The sequence below is a fragment of the Microdochium trichocladiopsis genome (assembly GCF_020744255.1).
Source record: "Microdochium trichocladiopsis strain MPI-CAGE-CH-0230 chromosome Unknown B0I36scaffold_1, whole genome shotgun sequence".
NCBI lineage: Eukaryota > Fungi > Ascomycota > Sordariomycetes > Xylariales > Microdochiaceae > Microdochium > Microdochium trichocladiopsis.
In genome coordinates this window covers 3683319-3699912 of record NW_025763544.1, presented here as the reverse complement: position 1 = coordinate 3699912, position 16594 = coordinate 3683319, and the positions used below count along the sequence as shown (strand labels likewise).

Here is a 16594-nt window from a genome sequence, read left to right as displayed (position 1 = left end):
ATGCTCTGAATTGGCACAACTCTTGCACCACATACGCACACACACACACACACACACACACACACACTAATACACATCTTGCTGTTCGCACATCTAGCGAAGTGAACAGGACAGGGCGAGTGGTGGACACAAAAGCTGCCCATTCATTCACGATGAATCTTCTCCCTGAGCAACGCTCACATCCTGGTCGAACCACGGAGCAGGGTCTCCGATGAGTTACAACCGTAAAGAAAACAAGAAAAGCAGGGAGGAAGAACCATCGCCTGACCTCACTGCGATCATGTGCCGAAGAAGCCGCCTGACTAGACTAGCCCAACACCAAGGAAATTCACGTGTCAGCCAGTCCTTCGTACACGGAGCACAACTTGAACCCACACGGCCTCTGCCAAGCACATCCATATCTCCAACAAGACAGCCAGAGGCACTGCGCGCAAAATGGAGATTAAAGAGAAGAAATTCACTTGTCCCTATTGTTTCCTGTCTATAATTCGAACTGTGTGTATATATATATGTATATAAAGGTGTATATGTGCACCAGTTACCCAGAAAACGACTACGCATGTCTACGCCTCTATCCGCAAAAAGAGTGGCTACTTGAAGCGATGCCCGCCATGCCATGTGTGACGACAGAAAAATAAATCGCAGAGTCCCTGTAGAGAAGCGTAAATATTGTCGGCTTTGGGTGAAAAGGACAAAGCGCAGTAAATGACAATGGTAAAATACGCTAGGTCGTGATGCTTTTGTGTGGTGCCCAGCCAAGGGGGCCCCCAAAGATGGATCGTGCATGTGCCAAGCCATGACGAGAAGAGCCATCGTGAAAATGACAATCCATACAAGCCCATGGCACAAGACTCTTCCAATGCAGCGCTATCAAAAAGACATATGTACAACATCTTGTGTGCAACCTTCCTCTGTAGTGGCAATCGCTTATGACCTGTTGATCATGTCCATCTGTGGCCTAAGGGTCGCGGCCATCTCATGCTGAGTGAAGACAGTGTCGCCGGGCAGCCGGCTGACTCGGCCAGCGCCGTTCCGAAGAGCGATGGCGTTCTTGGAGCTTATGCCACTGTTGTTGGAGCGGATCGATCCGGCATCGCTCATCGTGTCAGGGTCCTTGAACCGGCGAGGTGGCGCGAAATCCAATCCGGTGAAGGTGCTAGACTTGCGCAGAAGATGCCTACACACATTGTTAGTTAGCGAACCAGTACAACATGAACTTGATCGAGTTTCAACTTACGGGCTGGGAAGTGCAGCAACCTCATCGTAAGAGCTTACGAGAGGTGAGTGCACAGGCACTGATGGGCTGTGGTAAGGTCTGCGCTCGCCAAGAGGACTCTGGGAGCGACCACGAGCCTGATCCCTGATGTTGGGGGGAGGCGCAAAGTCGGCGGCGTTGAAGATGCTGAAGGAGTCATCCTTGAGCTTTGAGGGAGTAGGAAGTGTCGTCAGGGCAGCGGGCGGGGGCATTGGCTTGCGAGGCTTGCCTCCGTTGACAGATCGCTGCTGCGAGGCAGAAGAGCCAGGGCGCGGGCTCATGTATCCCGAGCCGTTAGGTCCAAATCGTCCACCCGACATCGTGGAGCCAGCCCTAGGGCGGCCCATGGCGCCAGACATGGTCGATCCTGCTCTGGGCCGGCCAGGGCCGCCACCAGGCATCATGGGCGGTCCACGGTGTGGGCCACCACCTCTGGGTCCTGGCATAGGGCGTCTGTTGTTCGGGGGCGGTGTCATGGCTCGTCGTGTGACGGGCTGGGCATAAGGCATGACAAAGGCATTGGTCTCGGGATCAAAGTAAGCCGCCTCGCCACCCATGTAGTTGGCGTCGTAGTCCTCATAGTAGGCAGGTTCCTGACTACCATGTGCGGGTCCGCCATTCTGGTTCGGCAAAGGCGGTGGCTTACCGCTGTCCTGCTTGATCGAGTCATCAAAGTACTCCTTGTAGAACGATCGAATTCTGTTGGCTCTGAACTCAGGATCCTCAGACTCGAGGTAGTCATCCGGTGGGAGAGGACGGAACCCGACAGACAGACGCTTGTTGGCCTGCTCCGGAACAGCGAGACCAGCAGAGTGGGGGTAGTCGTGCTCCTGAGGGTACGCCTCATCCTGCTCCTGTGAGCGAAGACCGCCACCAAGTTGGGGGGAAGATGTGTTGAGATTGAAGTCAAAGCCAGAAGACGCGGGCTGAGTTTCGGTCACAATGACCGGCATGTTGTTGTCACTCGGGTACGGCGTAGCATCTGTGATACCCAGTCCTTGGCCACGGGAAGGATCGCGAGGAGGCAGGGGTCCAGACTCGCGGTCGTACGCAGCTCTAGATTCGTATTGCTGCTGGACGCTGGACGCCGATTGGCCGGACACAACTCTTGCAGACGATTTGGTAGCAGCTTGAGGAGGCTGTTGAATCTCTGGCACACCCTCCTCCGGAATAGTTTGAGACGCGCCTTGGGGGCGCGAAGACTCATCGTCGTTGAAGCGGAACTCATTCTTCGCAGGAAGCTCAGGGGCAGTGGCGGAGCCAACGATTTCTGCGCGCTGAGCAGCAGCTGGCAGCTGTGGCAAAGGCGATGTAGGAGGAGGGAGCGAATTCTGACGAAGAGGGAAATTGCTCTGCGGCGCGTCCGTGCTGGGGCGGGTAGCACCAGTCTTTCCAGAGTAGATGGATGACCCACGGTCTGGGCGTTTGTTCGGGAACGACCTCATGGAACCGACCTCGCTGGCGTAATCAGGTACAAGTCGGTAAGGGTCACTCTCATCCTTGTTGAGTGACCTGGCAAGAGATTCGCGCGAGTGCTGCAGGGTTGGCGGGAGAAGATAAGGGCTCGAGAGGTTCATGTCCATAGAAAGCTGGGTCTTGTGTGCCGAGTCCTTCTCTTTGCCAAAGAAGTTGCTTCGGCGTTTGCCGTTCTTTGAACCTCCAACACCCTCTCCAAGGCCAAAGTCCATGGACTTGTACTTGTCGTCGGCATCCTCTAACCGCTGTCGCTTGACCGACCGACGATGAAGGAAGAGGAGAACACTAATGGCAAGCACCATAGGGATACTTCACGAGTATTAGCATGTCATCAACGTCCATCCACGTTTGCTCATATGCCAGACGTTTCAAACTTACGCGATGCCACAAGCGATGGCGATATTTGTGACGTCGGGACCGATGGGCTTGTCCCCAACGCCACGAGCTGTGAGCGGTCCGGTAGGCTGCTCAATGCCCTGAGCCGGGCTTGCCATACGGGCCTCAGTCACAGGCACTGCTCTCGCAACGTGCTCGACTGAGACCCGATGGCCAGCATCGACGTGCCGGTGGAAATGGGCATGACCGTGATGGTGAGGGCCAGCCATGATTATGGAGTCGTCGGTTTCCGATGACAGAATTAGGTGGTGGTTGTTGTCCACGAGAAGTTCCTATCGTGGAGTGTGGCTTCGGCAGTGATGACTAAACACTGGCTCGATGATTTCCAGCGGAGGCTCTATGATCTATACAAGCGGAGTCGTGATGATGATCATGAAGAGTGCGGGAACAGTGATCTGGACCGGCGAGTCGAATGGGGTGTTCTATCGTGCGGAGAGCAGGAGCAGAGGGCCAGAGTCCTGTCGAGAAGGGGGTCGGCTTCCTGCACCAGAATCCAGAAGTATGTACCGAAGCGAGGATGTATGTAATGACTGTGGTGGCTTAAGGAGCGACGACGGCAAGGATGCGTATAAACGAGTGCTGTATGCGGGAAAGGAGTGACGAGAAGTTGGCTTGCAACTCGGGGGCAGGCAGTCTGGTCTGCGAATGACCTGGTTGTCGTCGAGACTGCGGCTGCTTCAAAGCGACTAGAGCTGTCAAAGGAGTTGGAGGTGATCAATCAGGAGGGAAGGAGAGGCGGCGTCGAGACTGAGATAGCGAAGAAGCGGCGAGGCCAGGCCAGGAACGGGCTAGGGCCAGCGCCAGGGCCAGCGCGCGCAGACCGCAGACCGCCGTCAGGAGAAGGGCACCGCAACAGGAGGAGACACTGGGAGCTCTCCTCTCCTCTCCTCTTGCGGGACCCTCCACGCAAGTGGCCATCGAGACAAGCACTGGCGAGCAAGCAAAGCAACGGCGCGGGTGCTCCAGTGGGCCTGTGCCTGGGCAGGATGCGTCTTGCTGCGAATGGGCGCGCTGCCCTGGCGCCGGGGTCAGGGGACGGACCAGTAGCAGCTCATCTTGCGGGAAATGAATAGAGGGGTGGTGGGTCCCCCGGCGCAGCATCCGTCCGGCACAATCGCCCACTTGGGCTCCTCAGCCACAACGAAGCATTGTGTGTGTGGCCCCGGCTGACAAGCAAGCCCTGCCTGCAAGGCTCTAGTGAGTGACTTGCCGCCCGTCTCTGATGCTGGGCCTGTTTTGCAGCCATGCTCACTGGCTTGCCTTGCTTCACGCAAAGGGCGCGAAGGCAAGGGCCTGCTTCTGGTTTCCCAGCACAGTGTCCCAGTCCAAGGCAGAGGCATCCATCGGCTGCGAAGCGACAACGACAGTCCAGACAAGCTTTTTCCCTCTCAGACCTCTCTCCCTTGCTTGTCTGGCTTGTCCGGGTCAGATTAGGCTTGGTCGTGGCGGCATCTGTCTCCGTGCAGGCACGACTTGCTCATTGCATAAACAGCTCGGTGATGAGGAGCAGGTGCCCCGTACGCTGTGTAAGGGCAGCATTGATCGCTGACAAGGCCTTCCGCAGCCAGCGAGCCACAGTCCAGCACCTGGGCGTCGATGGTGTCCAGGACCCCTGGCCAACATGTGCGAAGGCACCGGGGCTAATGCAGGAACAGCTTGGCCAAGCAGGGCCCCTCGCCCACTCAGGCCTGGCCAGCCGCTCTTGGCGTGTGCGCCAGCAAGGGCCGCCAGCCAACTTTTGTCCCACCGGCCCCCTATTGCAGCCCTGCCCGCGCACCGTCCAGGCATCTCGACTTGCCAGAGCATCGCCGTTCTCCCTGCTACCCCTGGCAGATCGCCAGATCTAGAGGCCTTTCACCTGTTCATCGTCACTTCAGCCGTGTGCCCAGTCTTGTTGCCATTGTCGGGAAATTGTGCGCGTGTCCCGACATCTCTCCCCATCAGTGGCACACGCACAAGACAAGCTTCAGAAATGGTGCATACCCGGTCTGCATGTCGACCTGCACAACATCGACTGCCGTCACGCGAGCCAGCCACCACGGGACGGCGCCAGCAATTCTCGCAGCGCCACCATCATCACAGGCAGAACCCCCTTCCTTCTCGGCGGGCGGGTGCTGCTGGTGGGTACGGCGTAGCCTCTCGCTCCACCGGTCGTGCATACCCGCTTGTGCCGGCCATGTTTATTTTGTCTTGAGTTTTTTGTTCTTTTTCTTTGTGCATGGCGTTGTCAAGTGGACAGTTAGTGGTGGACTATCGTTCGCAGTCGCAGTGTCTCGACTCAAAGGATACTAAGAGTCGTCGAACAGGCGGCGAGGACATCCATGTGTTTCCTCTTTGATAAATGGATAATGAGCTGAAGGTGTTATACGTTTTTCCATCGTTCGCGTTCAGAAGCCGGAGAGGCAGGACTTAACGTCAAGGTATACCACGCTACTTACTACGTTGGCGTACGTATGCCGGGTTGTGATGATTTAGCATCGGGCTTCGCACTCAGCCGCTTACACAGCGGTGAATCTCGATTTATCTGAAACGCGCTTCATATGCTAGGAGATCACACAAATTGAATTGAACGATGTAATCACCCTCGGACAAGGGCCCATCCATCGTCTGAAGTCGCACCAGCCTAACCGATATCGTGACAGTAAGCAGACGCGTGCTGTTGGAAAATCTGGCGCGCTTGAGACCACTACCTGTCTACCTAGGTAGGTAGGTAATTATGCAGAACACGGCTGACTGCCGCAAGTGGTGCTGCCCTGCTCAAAGATGGCACCCGGCCTTCCACGCCGCACCCGAGATCTGGTTAGTCCGCCTTGTGAGTCTTGTCTCTCGCCTGCTGCGATATGGGCATGGAGGGCATACAAAAAGTCATGTGCAGCAGAGAGGGCATCGCCACCAAGATTACGGGACGACAGAAGCGAGCCAAGCCAGCTGGTGGTTTTCAATAAGTTGGTGGTGCATGTTCTCCCGGTGGAGTTGGGCCGGGCTGGCGTGGGCCCATCAAGAAAGTTCCACAGCAACTCGACCAGAGGTACGTACGTAGTACATACGCGTACTAGCCTAGAATACTGTAGGCATGGCCCCACGTTAGTACTCCATGGGTTCCCTGCTCGGGTTCCAGGCCCGGACCCTGGCTGACTCCGGAAACTACGACGGATCTGACTCGAGTACCTTGTTTGGCTGAATTAACAGCTCTCGGCCTCATCCAGTTGTGGGCAGCGGTGACGTAGGTCAATGCCAGTCTTGAAGTTAGAAGCGGTTAATCTCGCTCATGGTCGAGATATGAAGTTGCCTGGTTTCAAAAAAGGCAGGCTGGGTGTAATCAAAGTTTGCAAAAGGTCGCCCGGGTCTTGTCATACAGATTGTCCATGCATGAAAGGGCAGATCGACGAGATCGACGAAATCCTGAGCAAATCGGAACCAGGGCTACTGGCGTTGCCTACGACCATGGGATTCAGGTAGTGATATCTCTGGAGTCATTGCGTGTCAAGAACATACTCCATGGATTCTGACTCTCCAAGTACTGCGGCTACCTCAGCTAGGTCTTGAGCTGGTAGAAGTCTGCGGCGTACTCCAACAGCCATGCTTTCTCAATCTTGGTGACATCTCGGATGAACGTTTTCTTCCCTGACTCGATGACCTCGTGAAATATGACCCAGTCCGCCTTCCTGTTGAACATGAGAGAGCTGGGGTGAGCGTATAGCACTGTGCCTCCAGCGACATTGAGAAATGTGCCATCAGGCTGCATTCTCGCCGCATGCGCAAAGAATCCGGTTGTCAAGCACCGCCGAATCGACTCTGCTTTGGGGATTGCAGGATTCTGGGATGCTATCTCGGCTGTCAAGCCGAAGCGCTCCAGATAACGGCGGAGCTGCCCTCGAATGCTCACAGCGCGCAGCAGAGACTTGTAATTGAGGTGATTTTCATGGCAGAATTTGGACTCCTTTTTGCCCTTGGTGACAAAAGCTTGATAGATATTCAAAAGGGTCAAGTGGTCACCTTCTTCCGCTGCAAAACGACGGCGTGCACCGTCTAGCTGCTTTTTATTGCCGTCTGCATAGAACACAGAGCCGCCTAAAGCCGTCATGGCAGCAATAGACAGCATCTCCTCGAGACAGCCAAAGGCGGGAGAAGAGAGCAGTGTTTTCGCCATCATCGGTTCGACGGCAAGTTCCGCCATGCGCATGCCTAGTGGCCGAGTCAGTTTGGCATATTCGTCGAGTGCGCCAAGTGAGAACAGCAGTTCAGTGGCTCTCAGCATAAGTTCTGCTGGCGGTGGAGTGAAATAATCAAATCGCACAACGTTGTCTATGCCGAGAGCCTTGAGCTGGAGAATGAAAGGTGCCAGGTTCGAGCGTTGGATTTCGGGTGCAGTGATGTCGGGCAGCGACTGGTAAGCATCTTCGCTGTAAAGCCGGAAGCACTTGCCGGGTCTGGTCCGGCCAGCCCGACCAGCTCTTTGCTGGGCAGATGCCTTCGATACCGGTGTAACCGTCAGGCTCTCAATGCTTGTCTGGGGATTGAAGGCACGAAGCTTGACGAATCCGCAGTCAACGACGTAGACGACGCCGTCGATCGTGACTGATGCCTCCGCGATATTCGTCGAGAGGATGACCTTTCTTGTGTTCGCCGCTGCCGGTTCAAACACATACATCTGTTGCTCCGTGGTCAGTCCCGCGTAGAGTGGGAGCGGGACGATCCTGCTAGAGCCCTGCGAGAGCTGGGCCGATCGCTCTTCAATCGCTTGCACTGCCGAGTCTATCTCCTCGCGGCCAGTAAGAAACACAAGGATATCACCAGCAGCTTCTTTTTGGTGGATTTGGAACACAGTAGAAACCGCAGACTCTACATAGTCCTCGGTGGCTTGTTCCAGATATAGCACATCGATTGGATATGTTCTGCCCTCTAAAGTGATGATTGCTCCTGGTTGGCTTCCAGTCGCGTCGCCATCAGCAAAGAAGCGCAAGAACTCGTCAGCCTGCAGGGTGGCGCTGCTAATGATAATACGCAGCTCCGGCCTTCGACGTAAAATCTTTTTCAGCAATCCCAGAAGTATGTCGGTGCTTATCGATCTCTCATGGGCTTCATCGACCATGATCACGGAATACCGGGAAAGGAGGGGATCGACGAGCGCTTCTCGGATCAGCAATCCGTCTGTCATGAACTTGATACTTGTTACTGCTGATGTGACATCTTCGAAGCGGATTGAGTAGCCGACTTGCTTGCCGAGTTCGCAGCCATATTCTTCGGCGACACGGACTGCGACAGTAGTAGCAGCTACGCGTCTTGGCTGCAAGAAGGGATCAGTACCTGGATAATGCGAGCCTGGGCTGGATGCTTGTGAGAGGACATACCTGTGTGATACCAATGATCTTGCCGTCGCTGCACCAGCCGGCGGCTTCGAGGAACTGAGGGATCTGTGTAGTCTTGCCGGAGCCAGTCTGACCGACGACAATTGTGACTGGATTTGTCTCTATGAGGAACAGCAGGCTCTCCCGATGCTTGGCAACAGGCAGCAGTGCCGAGGGTTTGTGCAAGGCAGGAATATAGGACGAATTAAGATCGAAGTCCGCCATGACAGGAAAGCCAACAGAAAGGCCCGTGGGTCCTTGGAGCTGTTGTTTCGCAGTGTTGACACGTCTTGCCTCGACAGTCCAGCCCAAGACCTCAAGTGACACGGGTGCAGGTCATTGGCATGTTGGTCGTCCTTACTATGGTAGTCTGTCACTAACACAGGCGAGGCCTGCATGCAGCTACAATTTGTCGAAGTGGCTATTGAGCCGAAACATGCACACAAAGTGGGGCTGACTGAGCTCCTTGCTGTGACCCAACGTGACTGGTTCGCAGGCTCGGGAGCCGTCTCGAAGTCACCGTCCGAGACTCACAGTCACAAGAGAGCCAGGTGTTGAGCTTAGGTCTCCCTGCCAGTCATGGTTCTGAGTCCTCAGCTCGGAGAAGTCGTCGTGGTCATCAAAGCGGGAGCTCAAGGCCACCGCAGGTGCTTGAGGTAGACCTGCTCCTGCCTACACGTCTGCTCTGGTGGCGGTGCCGGATGACGCAATCAAGCTGGGTGATGCGCGGATGAGGTATTCTGGAGCCCGGAGCTGGCCACACTGAGACTTGCGTGAAATAAGGGTAGCTGCACCTTGCATGGCTGCCTGCATGGCTTTTGTCGGTGCCTCAAATTCTTGATTGCATGTATCGCCCGCTCTTTAAGGTACGTATGTAGGCTTCGGGCCACCAAGCTGGAACGGTGCGGGGCTCGCGGGGCTGGGGTACGTTTGGAGTCTGGACCTCGCCATCATCTGACAGGCAGCAAGCGTATTTACTCTATCCTTGCAACTGACAAGCTTCCAAGGTTCTTCTGGCCATCACCGACGTTGTTGTCCATAACAAAACCCCCAAGACAAGTGTTCTTCACACCTTTGCACCAGAGATGGCGGCATCTGCGCCCACCGATGCGGTCAGTCCCCTGCGCCAGGAACCCCTGAGCTACCAACCCGCCCAGGCTCCGTCCTGCTGTGGCAACGGGCTCGACCACCCCCGAGCTCGAGCTACAAGCTTCTTGTCCATTTCCAATACTATACTCCTCATCGTTGCGCCAATCTGACCCACGTGCCTTGTAGTCCAAGACGACCCAATCCTCATCTACTCCCGAATCCCCCACGACAGTAAAACCATTCGACATGGACGACGACGATGTTCAGGACACCGTCCCCCTGGACAACGACAACGCACAACCTGGATCGACCAGCAAGCCCTCGGCTCAGACAACGGCGGACGAGGCGCCACCAAGCAAGCCACCGCGGCCCGTGAGCCAGCAGCAGAAGAACGAGCAGACCCTCAGAGAGGCATTCCCCACGATCGACCTTTCCGTCATCCGCGCAGTCCTGACCGCCAGTGGCGGCCGCATCGACCCTGCCTTTAATGCTCTGCTTGGTATGTACTCACTATTGCAGCACGTCAGTATTGGCTGTATAGCGCGTTGCTAACGCCCCCCTTAGGGATGAGCGATCCAGATGCGGTTCAGCAAGAAGCGTCCTTCGAACCTGCACCCCCGCCGCAACCCCCACGCCCTGCTCGCGGAGAGGCTGTGAGCCAGCTGGAAGCCGATGAGCGATACGCACGTCAGCTCGCCGAGCACTATGACAACGTTGGCGCATACGAAGCCAGGACCTCCAGCCGCGGACAGGCGCCTCGTCGTCAGGCGACTGGCCTCAAACCCAACGAAATGTACGATCGCGAGCACAGTTTCCTCGATGACGATCTTCCAGTGATCCGCGACAACCTGCGCAAAGGCTTCCAGGAGACTCAAAAGACAGTCAATACATGGTTCACTTCGATCAAGAAGAAGATTGACGATGCCATGGACGAGGAGGCCGCAGAACACGAGCGCGCAAGACAGCAGGATCGTATGGGCACATACGGAAGGCGAGAAGGCGAGGCAAGTCGCCGCAGTAACGACTACGATCGCTATGATGCCGACCCTCAGGTTCTGAGTGATGACTTTGCCGGCATCAGACTTCACCCCGATGGAAGTAAGTGATGAGCGTGCTCTCGATGTGACAGGTCAGGTGCTAACCAAGGTGGAATAGCGCCAATTCCGAACCGGACATCAAGCACACAAAACGTCAACCGAACATCTGCGTCGGTTTCGCCCCGGCCCGAGGGCCGCAAGGTTGCTTTTAAGGATGGAGCTGAGGACATTGATGCCTATGATGCATCCCCCAGAGTTCCACCCAAGGACAATGTCTCTCCCGCGCCTTCTGGTAGACAGAGCAAGTGGCAGCCTCTGTCTACGCAGGAGCACAACCCGGTTACTGAGAATGATCCCTTTAGTCTTGGCGACAGCGAGGATGAAAAGGACACCAAGGACAAAGGGATCAAGATGGAGGACAGTGAAAGGCTCCAACAAGCAACAGCCGATGCCATGGCTGACAGCCTCGTCGACAGCAAGCCAAAGGACAAGAAATGAGCAAGGCCTTTGGTTAGAGCACGACAAGATAGAGCGCGGACCGGCAGCGGATACTGGAGCTGAAGTCGGCTAGATTGGAGGCTTTCTATTTCGAATTTTCGATACCACATCTTCAGAGTCGCCGATTGATTCAAGTTTGTAGTTGCAGCACTGTCGCATCTTTGGTTGTGCCTGGGTCTTCTTGCATTTAATGCATGCTTCGGCTCCCCATCTGTCCACTGCAGCACATGCGCCAACCGTGTCATGCTCAACCTTGCTCGAATGTGAAGAATCTAGGCGGTGCCTATATTGTGGAAATACACCGTCCATTGCTGCGCATGGACTATGAGCCAGCTCGTGCATACGTCATTTCATCGATTACCTCATCATGCTTTTGTCTCAAGTACGTGTAAGCGAGCCATGCTCCGTCGGCTCAGTCTGCTGGTGGCTACCTGGGAGGACCGGGGGCTCTGGCGGCAGGGCCCTGCAAAAAGGCACCACGGAGAGAGGGGCGCTTGCCAAGTTGGGAAAGCTCCCGGGCAGGGTTCATGGACCGCAGTTGTTGCCGATTGACATGTCGAGCGAGCACGAGGGTGACCTACGGCATCTCATTGGTCTGTCAAACATCGCACATGCGAACCGGGACTCGCGACGCCATCACAGCGCCAGCCTCGAGGGACCACTCCGGCCGCACATAGCGGGACTGGTACATGTCAACTGTCCACCGGGATCGCGGCCGCCACACGACAAGCCGCCTTCAACGTCTGCTGTGCTTCGGTGTTGGCTCGTCACGGAGGCAGACCCTGCCAGGAAGCAAGGCCTGTGATTGGTCTTTTACAGGCACGCCGCTCGACCACATGGTCCGTCTGCAAGCCGGAAAGCACCACGACGACCCAGGCACTGGGTGATTTCGCGCTGCTCATACTCACGATGCTGGCGGATCAAGCAAGGCGCCTCTGATCTCCCCTCAAAGACCCCGCCAACAGCCATCTCATCGGTCGCCCCCGACGCAATTTTGCCCGGTGACAACTCGACCAAAGTGGCTGTTCTCGGCCCACGACAAGCACCTCTCCTGGGTTTGGGCCAACTGTCATTCCCATTTCTTCTACCCCTCGGCAGCCGTTGCTGGCACATCTTACCAGTACACGCCCTGTGTAGCTTGTATCTTTTATATCATCCACCGGCACTTGCTTCTTTTTCTGAGCGCCCACTCCAGGTTCCCGGGTCCTGATACACCCCTGGCCCAGTTCGCCAGGATCGCAGAGAGACATCCCGCACGTCCGTCAGAGGCAAGCGTGGTCAGGTGCTGTACGAACCATTGCCCGAAGACGCCATCTCATCCCTACAACTGGGTATATCGAAATACTCAGTCTTGGACGAGGCTAGGTTGTCAGCTGTAAGTTCCAATTGTTCTTCTGGTCACTCTTCACTACAGCTTCCACGGCCCTCGCCATTGTACTGGGCAACACAATCCCACTCCTGCCAACGAACCGTAAGGTCAAAGCCTCAGGGTTGCCCTCAAGTGCGCGGCACCATGCACCGGCACCTTATTCGTCGAACACCCGCAAGCCTTCTAGTCACCTGCCATTGCATGGCCACACATGCAGTGCGTCCGTCCAACAGGGTCCCTTGACCCCAACCCATACGCTTCTCTCCCTGGATACACACCACTCGCCTCTGGCCAGGGCTCCGACGGGCATTGGGGTCCTTAGACGCAAGTACTGCCTCATCGCCATTCGTGATGGTCCCGCCCTCTCCGTTCATCACCACACAGCCGAATGACCGCCAATGGCGGTTGCCTTGCGCATTACAATACACCCAAAGACTTTCTCGACATGATTGCATGGACAGCTAATCTGATCGCTATATTGCCCAGGACCTGCAAGGCAATTTCAGGAGCTTGCCAAGTCACACACTAGGATAATTTGGCCGTCAGCTTAAGCTCACTGCCCGTAAGCTCAGAGCGCCATGTAAATCTCTCTCTTATCCACCTGGTTGGCATCGGGCATGTCATTGAGTTGTTGTTAGTAGCTGACACTCCTTCAGGAAGTTCGGCAAGCATATCCAGAAGCGGCAGCTTGAAGTGCCCGAGTATGCTGCCAGTTTTGTCAACTACAAAGCGCTCAAGAAGGTACATCCCATATTTACCATAGCAGTCATGGCTGCGAACTTCTCTAACTAGAACTGGCAACAGCTCATCAAAAAACTCTCCGCTACTCCTGTCTTGCACGCTCAACTCGACCCGAACAGGTCGCACACACCAGTCGATACCCAAGCTGCATTACAAGCCAACAAAGCAGCTTTCTTTTTCCAACTAGTAGGCACAAAGCCCTCGTTAGATTCGCTCGTTGAATGTCCGCCTCAACTAACCTGTCTCAGGAACGAGAACTCGAGAAAGTCAATGCACTGTACCTGCAAAAAGAGGCTGAGGTTGGTGATGATGATTTCAAATGTTTCATCCTCAGAATCCGGCGCTAACCCCAAGCGCAGCTCAAAATTCGCTTGAAAACATTGCTCGACAAGAAGAGAGTACTAAAAGCCCGCCAAGGCATATCTCGCCGTTCAGCCAAGTTCACCACACTCGAAGAAGGATTCCAGCAATTCGCCAATGATCTCAACAAGCTCCAGCAGTTTGTGGAAATCAACGGAACTGCCTTTTCAAAGATTCTGAAGAAATGGGACAAGACATCCAAGTCGAAAACTAAAGAGCTGTATCTATCCCGAGCTGTTGAGGTGCAGCCCTTTTTCAACGCCACGGTCATCAGTGAGCTCTCCGACCAAGCCACTACCAGCTTACAGGAGCTTGGAGCATGGGCTGAGGGAGACCATGTCAGCTTCGAGGGGAAGCCTGATCACATTGTCAGCAGTCAACATCTGCTCGGCACCGACGAGGGCGATGTCGATTCTCTGCTGCTCGACACTGCCATCACTGGTAACCTGGATTCTCTGCGTGACCTTCTTACGCGGATGCAGAGCACAGCGGCGACATCGTCCACGACTGACATGACGCTGATGGAGAGAATCACCAGGACCTTCCTCGCAGCCATACACGAAGCACCTCAGGCATCGCTTGAAGTACTTCTGCAAACAGGCTTGGTCGACATACAGTCAGAGGACGACATCAACGAGAGGAATTGTCTGCACCAGGCGACCATCTACGGCAACAACTTTGTCCTTGGCATCGGAGTATCTGGCGGGGTAGCTGTCAACCGGACGGATGTCTACGGCAGGGTACCACTTCACTACGCGAGTATGCATGGGAGGCTGGATATGCTCAATGAGTTGTTGGAAGGTATGATATCCGTACTGGCAGTTGATCACCATGACTGTAATTAACCAGAACAAACAGCTGATCCTAGGACTATTGATCTTATCGATCACGACAACTTCACGCCATTGATACATTCCATTATTCATGGCCACCTGTCATGTGTTCAGAGACTGCTTGCAGCATCAGCGAGGATAGACCCGGCTTCCGAAGCCGAACACATTCCTCTGAACCTTGCTTGCGAGCATGGTAGCGTGGAGATCGTCGAGTTGATACTCCGGCATGGAGCGAAGATCTTACCCGATGCTGAAGGCCTTTACCCACAGCACCTCGTTGCAAGGTCGGGCCAGACGCCACAGCTCCTGCGGCTGCTTCAGCAATATAATGCTGACCTCGACCAATGCGACAAACTGTATGGGTGGACGCCATTGTTCCACGCTGCAAGTGAGGGCAATGTCCCATGCTTGCAAGAGCTCCTGAATGTTGGGGTGGACGCCAACATTGCCGACGAGAAAGATCTGCCAGCCGTCTATTACGCTGCGTGGGAAGGGCACTTGGCCTGCATGAGGCTACTCGTTCCTTTCCAGAAAGGCGTCACGAGAAGCCCACTGACCATGCAGGCACATCTAACACCCATGACCAGCAATGGGCCGATGCCCATGTCTCTCGACGTCGACGCCATTCCAGTCCTGGAGCTGCCACCGCCAATCATTCCCTTACGTCGTTATGGTCACAACTTCCTGGACACCAAGACCGTTGTCCAGCTTACCTTTGAAGAGCGTTCAGAGCAGCCACTCGTCTTCTTCCACGACAGCAAATATCCTGCGGCACGCCTCACGATATCGTCCAAAGTGGCTGATCTCATCCCCAAGAACATTATTCTCCCATTCCAGGAGGATACTCGCCTGGTGTCATTCCAGGTTGACAACCTGGACAGCTTCACCCTTGATTTTGATGTGTTTCCGACATATGGAGCCAAGGTCATCGCCAAGACTGTAGCGTTGCCGAATACCTTCAAGGCCCGCATGCAAACTGCCGGCAGGTGTTGTCTTCCACTCTTTGATCCTCGCCTACGTGCGATTGGGCAAATAAGCTTCAACACACAAGTCATCAAGCCATTCCGGGGTACGCCACTTGAGATAGCCGACTTTGAGACGTACTGGAAAGCCACAAGCCAGCTGGACCAGGCGCCGAACATGTTCGTCACTGGATCAAGTTTGTCCGGTGATTTCGTCCAGATCAATGTGCAGCACACGAATGACGGGGTACCGGTAGTCTGGCCTAGATGGACTGTCAACTGCGGTGGCGTCGAGATACCCGTGTCTCGATTGAGCTTCGAGCAGTTCGGGACCGTGACTGCCTCGAATAGCAGCCGAAGCCAGGTGTCTGAATTGACCACATTTGGTCGGGACAGCATCGCCGACATTTATCGCATCCTCGCAACGGCCGGTGTCTCTCTGGAACACGCCCTCGCGCAGCTGCCCAACTCTATGCATGTCAACATCCAGATTCTGTACCCGACCGAGAGGGAGGAGCAAGCATTTGGGTTGGGACCGTCGGCCGACATTAATGTCTTTGTCGACTCGATCCTCGCCATCGTTTTTGACCACGCGCGCAAACAGCGATCCGCGCGTATGCAGGCGCCCGAGGCGGTGCGGTCTGTCGTCTTCAGCTCATACAACCCGACCCTGTGCACGACTCTCAACTGGAAGCAGCCCAATTTCCCCGTATTTCTCTGCAACGACTTAGGCCGCGAGGAGGCCATGCCGTCGCCCAGTGTGATCCAGATCAGCGGACGCAACTCGCTCTCGATCAAGGAGGCAGTGCGGGTCGCACAGAACAACAACTTTATGGGGCTAATTTGCTGCTCCAGACTATTGGTATGCGCGATATGGACAAACTGCCCCTTTGCAACAAATTGTGCTGTTCACAGGCTAACCGTAATACAGGACATGGTACCGGCCTTGGTTGACGCCATCAAGTCGCATGGACTCGCGCTGGTGGTTGACAAGACAGGTGAAAAGGCAGTCGACCCTCACCCATTAGCAGATCCGTTCCCAAGGCTGCCCAAGGGCATTGATGGACTCCTCAAGAGCAATGGCGTGTTGCGTTTCAACGAATCGTTAGATGTATAGAGCCAGACCGATTTATGATGGCCATGTGTACAAGAAGACTACACGACACACAGGAGTTGGATAAATTGGGATAGCATCTTGGTCAACGACGCAATGTAGGCGCGGGAGCGTGT

The 16594-nt window shown here is 55.2% G+C and overlaps 4 protein-coding genes across 4 annotated transcripts; 2 read left to right on the top strand and 2 right to left on the bottom strand.

The window, feature by feature from the left end:
- Positions 1 to 707: 707 nt before the first annotated feature.
- B0I36DRAFT_14991 (uncharacterized protein) lies at positions 708 to 3588 on the bottom strand. Its single transcript, XM_046148497.1, has 3 exons — positions 3110 to 3588; positions 1238 to 3040; positions 708 to 1177 (listed from the first exon to the last, which is right to left on the bottom strand). Exons 1-3 carry the CDS (start codon positions 3334 to 3336, stop codon positions 928 to 930), a joined length of 2280 nt encoding a protein of 759 aa, XP_046018812.1. The 5' UTR covers positions 3337 to 3588; the 3' UTR covers positions 708 to 927.
- Positions 3589 to 6502: 2914 nt separating this feature from the next.
- Positions 6503 to 8881, bottom strand: B0I36DRAFT_260184 (P-loop containing nucleoside triphosphate hydrolase protein). The gene is made up of 2 exons (XM_046151116.1): positions 8479 to 8881; positions 6503 to 8414 (listed from the first exon to the last, which is right to left on the bottom strand). The coding sequence occupies exons 1-2, from the start codon at positions 8698 to 8700 to the stop codon at positions 6663 to 6665; spliced, it is 1974 nt and encodes a 657-aa protein (XP_046018811.1). The 5' UTR covers positions 8701 to 8881; the 3' UTR covers positions 6503 to 6662.
- A 929-nt stretch (positions 8882 to 9810) lies between these two features.
- Positions 9811 to 11099, top strand: B0I36DRAFT_371265 (uncharacterized protein; the record flags this gene model as incomplete). Its single annotated transcript, XM_046159998.1, has 3 exons — positions 9811 to 10063; positions 10129 to 10662; positions 10720 to 11099. The coding sequence occupies 3 exons, from the start codon at positions 9811 to 9813 to the stop codon at positions 11097 to 11099; spliced, it is 1167 nt and encodes a 388-aa protein (XP_046018810.1).
- Positions 11100 to 12679: 1580 nt separating this feature from the next.
- B0I36DRAFT_358020 (ankyrin repeat protein nuc-2) lies at positions 12680 to 16481 on the top strand (the record flags this gene model as incomplete). The annotated part of the gene is made up of 7 exons (XM_046157891.1): positions 12680 to 12684; positions 13125 to 13209; positions 13273 to 13395; positions 13458 to 13508; positions 13569 to 14370; positions 14428 to 16226; positions 16296 to 16481. 7 exons carry the CDS (start codon positions 12680 to 12682, stop codon positions 16479 to 16481), a joined length of 3051 nt encoding a protein of 1016 aa, XP_046018809.1.
- Between the last annotated feature and the right edge of the window lie 113 nt (positions 16482 to 16594).